Source organism: Mus pahari, chromosome X (assembly GCF_900095145.1).
Source record: "Mus pahari chromosome X, PAHARI_EIJ_v1.1, whole genome shotgun sequence".
In the NCBI taxonomy this organism is placed as follows: domain Eukaryota; kingdom Metazoa; phylum Chordata; class Mammalia; order Rodentia; family Muridae; genus Mus; species Mus pahari.
In genome coordinates, this window is record NC_034613.1 from 79058183 (window position 1) to 79063241 (window position 5059).

Consider the following 5059-nt stretch of genomic DNA (forward strand, 5'->3'; position numbering starts at 1 on the left):
TGTCCTGGAACTCACTCTGTAGATCAGGCTGGCCTCAAACTCAGAAATCCACCTGCCTCTGCCTCCCAAGTGCTGGGATTAAAGGTGTGTGCCATCACCACCCAGCTCTTTTTTCTTTTCCTCTCCCTGACTGAGTGATTCATTTCCTCCTTATCTCCCTCTGCCTTCCTTCCCTTTCTTCACTTGTCCTTTATATTTGTACATTCCTTACTTCCCTGTTCTTGCCCTCCCTCAAAGTCTTAAAGAAGAGTAGCATTATTACAAACTGGGTCAGTAGTCACCTTGATCTTGCACTCTTCTGTATCTAGAATTGTGAAAATTAAATGTGAATTAAGGTGATACACTTCCATTCCACCCCAACCCCAGTGTATATTTTATTTGAGCTGCTAGCATAGACTTACAGGATTTTGTGCATAAACTCCGAGGTATACCATGTAAGGTCATGACATTTATTCACTACTTTAAAAGTCCAGTTAGCCCAACACCTACATGACTGATGGATGAAAATTACATCCGATTTTGGGAATTAGACTCTCCCATATTTGCCACATGCCTTGCTCAATGAACTTCAGCTTGATGCTTGTATAAGAAACACCACAAACCTTACACCCTTTTTACTTTACATTAATTCAGAAAGGGAAAATTCAGTTCTGTTGGCACAACTGCAGAACTTGTCTCAAAAAGTCTAAAATTGGAGGCTGGTATGTTATATTATCTTTCTTTGGAATATTATGTTACCATATGTTTATGGGGGACCATGAAAGGCAGTCTGTTTTCTGGTGGAGCTAGGTTTAAACCCCGGAGACCCAGCAGATAACTGCAAGAGACAGAAGGCATTTAACCTCAGGCCCCCTCTGAGAAAATGGGGTACTGTTTCACTTATCGCAGCTCTCCACTATGACAGTAAACGCCTTAAAACCATGGACTACCTCTTCTCATCTGGAAAGTGGAGCAGGTCTTCCTCAAAAGAGCAGAGTCTAATCTCCTGCAGGAGGCCTCTCTGCATTCTCAGCCATGGTCTCCAACAAGCCAAGCTGCCCAAGCAACCCAGGCCACTCTCCTCCCCTCAGGAACCAGCCTGAGCTCCTCCTCTCCCCTTTTCCCTTTGGCCAGGCTCTAGAGCCTGCCCTCTGGGCACCTCCCCCACCCCACTCTGTTCTCAGCTCTTCTGGGATATTCAGTGGCATCTGCAGTGTCTAAGAGCTAGAACTTGCTGTCTCTGGACTACTTGTGGCCCAGGGACCCACGAACTGGCTCCTGGCAGTTCCCTAGGTACCTCAGACTGTGCCTCCTCACCCCAGGAGCAGGGTCCTGTGGCTTCTCACAGCCACCTGCCCATTGATGGTGTGGGTGCACACAGTCAAACTTCCAGTGTATTGCCTCACCAGGGCCTGAGCCCTGGGCTGGATGCAGGATACCATTTTAATCCACCTTTTACAAGGATTTCTAAAGATAATATATTTAATATATATTTATTGCAGATCATGAAATGAATACAAATTATAACTCATAAACATTTGACTTTCATCTATAACTTTTACAAGCCAGGAAAAATATTTCCTTGCATTTATTACACATAACTTTACCAAACCAAACAAAGAAAGCAGTTTAAAGCAAACTAGGCTTAACCATGTTGATAATCCCCTGCTATTCCCAGTATATTGACTTACTAACTCATTAGATAATTTTATATTTTCAAGAAAATGTCTTGATGACAGGAAAACTTCAAGTGTCAACAGGGGTNGTAGAAGCTGCTGGTGATTTTTCTGGGGAACCTTCAGTAGACTGGTCAGTGGTATCAGTATTATCTTCATCTCTGGCTTCTGCTCGTTCTTGTTCTTCTTTCAAAGCCTCTTCGTAAAGGGTTGAGATGGCACTAGGTGTTGTTTTGTTGATCTTGGCCAAATATTCCAGGACTTTCATCTTGCTTGTTTCAGCATGGGCTTGGGGACCCCACAGGAACTCATAGCATGGAGGATCACTTTCGCCCCCTGCCGGTACTCCAGGTACTTTAGCTTCACCAAATACTGGGTCATGAGCTTCCTGGACTCACCAAAGATGCAGTGCTTCTTCCCTGGATAGATCTGCTGCTTCTTCANGATTTTCCACATGTCTTCTTCACTGGTGCAGTTGCCCTGAGTAAAGATGATACCCAGGACACTCATCAGGAAACCGGTCTTGGGTAAGCCTTTGCCAGCACGGATCCTCCCATTGTTAGGGAGTTTCAGCTTGCTGATGAGGTTGTATGAGGGCTGACTGGAGTTGACTTCTCTCACTTCCACTGCAAAGNCATCCTGGAGCTTCTCAGAGGCTTTCCGGAGGATCTCAGGAAAGTCATTTTCATACTTCTTGGTGACAACCCTCAGCATCTCTTCCTTGGTAGTGAGCTGCTTCAAATTGTAGTTGTGGAGCAGGTACTGTAACAGCATCATCACCCTCCTTGCTATTAGATCTTGGTGCAGAGTGGTAGTGGTTGGGCTGGCCTTGGAAGGGTACTCCTTTTGCATACTTGGATCACTTTCCTTATAGGAACTTTCATCTGGGTCTGAGGAAGAGCTACTCAGAATAATTTTTGCAGACTGTGTTGCTTTCTGACTTGCCTTGGGAGGGCTGGAAGACTTAGCCTCAGGCTGGCTCTGGAAGGCAGCAGAGGACTCTCTAGCTACCTTTGGTGTTTTNTCTGCTGTTGCCTGATCATCTCCACAAGCCTGAGCCTCACCTTGGGTGTGCCACTGTTTCTCCTGAGCATGGAGCTTGCTCTTGTGACCTCGAGGCATGATGACTCTGGCTAGTGATAATAGCAAGATATCTGGGTAGGATGCTGGTGATGCAGACACCTGATGAGGGGAAAATGAAATTATATGAGAGTTTTTATCAGAGGGAATCATCCTTGTGTTTAATTAAGTCAGCGTCTGCATGTTTCTATGAGAATACTTCTTTAGGAACCTATTAGACTTCTATTCTTAACTGCCAGCTCCTTAAGAAAGAAGGAAGAGTAAGTCTTAGGTCACAGCCTACCATTCCTAACTGTGCTGGGCTTTGCTGCATGCAGGGGGATGACATTCATGCCTTCTGCTGTTAGAGTTGTGAATACCACCTCAGTTCCCCATGACAATCTTCATGAAAATCCTTGGAAATCCTGAGCCTCTGTCCTCTACCACTTGCCAACTGTCTCTGTGATACCTGTTGTATGTGGAAGGAGGAAAGCTCGTGAGGCTCCAACCCTAGAAAAATAGTAGAGTCACTGACTACTATTTTTATCTCTCTGTGAAGTTTGAATAATATTTGTGCCTTCTCTGTCACACACTCACGATAGTACTTAAACTGTCGTGCAGAAATATTTAGGCCATTCTCTCTAACCAAAATCCCTCTCTACTATTTCAGCTACAGCCCCATAGCATGGGAGTAAATGAGGGCCTGACCCATTACTACTACACAGAAAAATCTAGGCTCCTAGCATGAGAGAAGTACCCTGATTGCTCCCATGGAGCTCTTGATTTCTGTCCATACTTGGAATACTTATCTGACTATTGGAACTTCTGTTCACTCTAATAATCTCATTATTCTTAAGACCCTTCTTACAGTAGTTAGCATAACAGCCATGCTTGTACCTCAAGATTTTGATGGCAGCAGCAGTCTGGGAGCCTCCTGACTATTGGGATGCTTATTTCTCTAAGTGCTCACTTCAGGCTTTTCTCTTAATTCTCTGCATAATATAGTGTTACGTATTTTGCTGACATGAGGATCCATTCCCTCGAGTTAAGAGCCTCGCATCTCTAATTAAATAGGAACAGAACACACATGTCCACTGGACACCCATACTTGGCTTTCTTGTACCCTCAAATGGGGTCTCTTTTAGAACCTATGGTTCTCTGCATTTTCTATTGTTCATATAGGATTCTTTCCTCTACTAAAATTTTGCTGGCTCCACATTTTTATTGACTGGTCCATTTTTTAACTCCTAAAGGCATAAAAGAACACATATTTAAATTTTCCCATTCTTCTCAGGGCTTTTCTAAATTGAAAACGAAGTGAGCTATTGTTAATGATGTTCTCCCCCCCACCCCTGGGGTGTTCCACTAGTGTGAATACTGCTCAGCTTCCTGAGGTGTAGTGTGGATTTTTCTGGGGGAGTAGCAGAGACTGAGAAAAAGGGTATGTGTGGCAGGAAAGGGACAAATAGTATTCAAACTGCACAAAGACAGATAAAAATAGTGGTCAGTGACCGTAGCTTTTGTCTAGGGTTAAAGCCTCATAAGTTTTCCTCCTTCCAGATGACCATAGCTGCTGGTATTCTTCTCGCCCTGCTCATGTTTGAACTACAGTTAGCCCTGAAAATAAGCATGCATATAACATTATATGCATATAACAAATCACATTGTATTTATGTATTTTGTAATACACATACCACCACCACCACCACCACCAACAACAACAAAATAATTAAAGAAAATAAAATAATTAAAGAAAAAGAGGCCATGAATTTGAAAGAGAGAAAGGTGGGCATATTGGAAATGTTTGGGAAACAAAAATGGAAGGGGAAAATGATGGAATGCTCGGATAATCTTAAAAATAAATTAATTAAAAAAATGACATAAAAAATGGTGGTCACTGTGGTAAGAGTGTTAGTGCAGTGGCTAAAATAGAAAAAAAATGTTCTATGCTTTGAGATGAAGGTATTCCTCTAAGTTGGGCCAAAGCTATTAAAAGGGGCACTGTTTCCTGGGGGACAGGTCCTCTTCTTTAAGATTGGCAGAGAGTGGCAGTTAGAACATACTTTGTGGGACTTGGCTGTTTTTTGAGATGGGGACAAAACTGAAAATAAAACCTGGGCTTCCAGTAGCACGAGAATACTGTTATTCCCATTGGTTCATATACAGACTACGAACAATATAGCTTTTAAAAACTATCTGTCAGGCCAGGCGTGGTGGCACACGCCTTTAATCCCAGCACTCAGGAAGCAGAGGCAGGCAGATTTCTGAGTTTGAGGCCAGCCTGGTCTACAAAGTGAGTTCCAGGACAGCCAGGGCTACACAGAGAAACCCTGTCTCAAAAAAAA

The 5059-nt window shown here is 43.4% G+C and overlaps 1 protein-coding gene across 1 annotated transcript; it reads right to left on the reverse strand.

Annotated features, from left to right (window-relative positions):
• Nucleotides 1-1725: 1725 nt before the first annotated feature.
• Nucleotides 1726-2777, reverse strand: LOC110314395 (melanoma-associated antigen B5-like). The gene is given in 2 exon segments (XM_021188780.1): nt 1726-1985; nt 1988-2777. Coding segments are annotated over 2 exon segments (1050 nt in total).
• Between the last annotated feature and the right edge of the window lie 2282 nt (nt 2778-5059).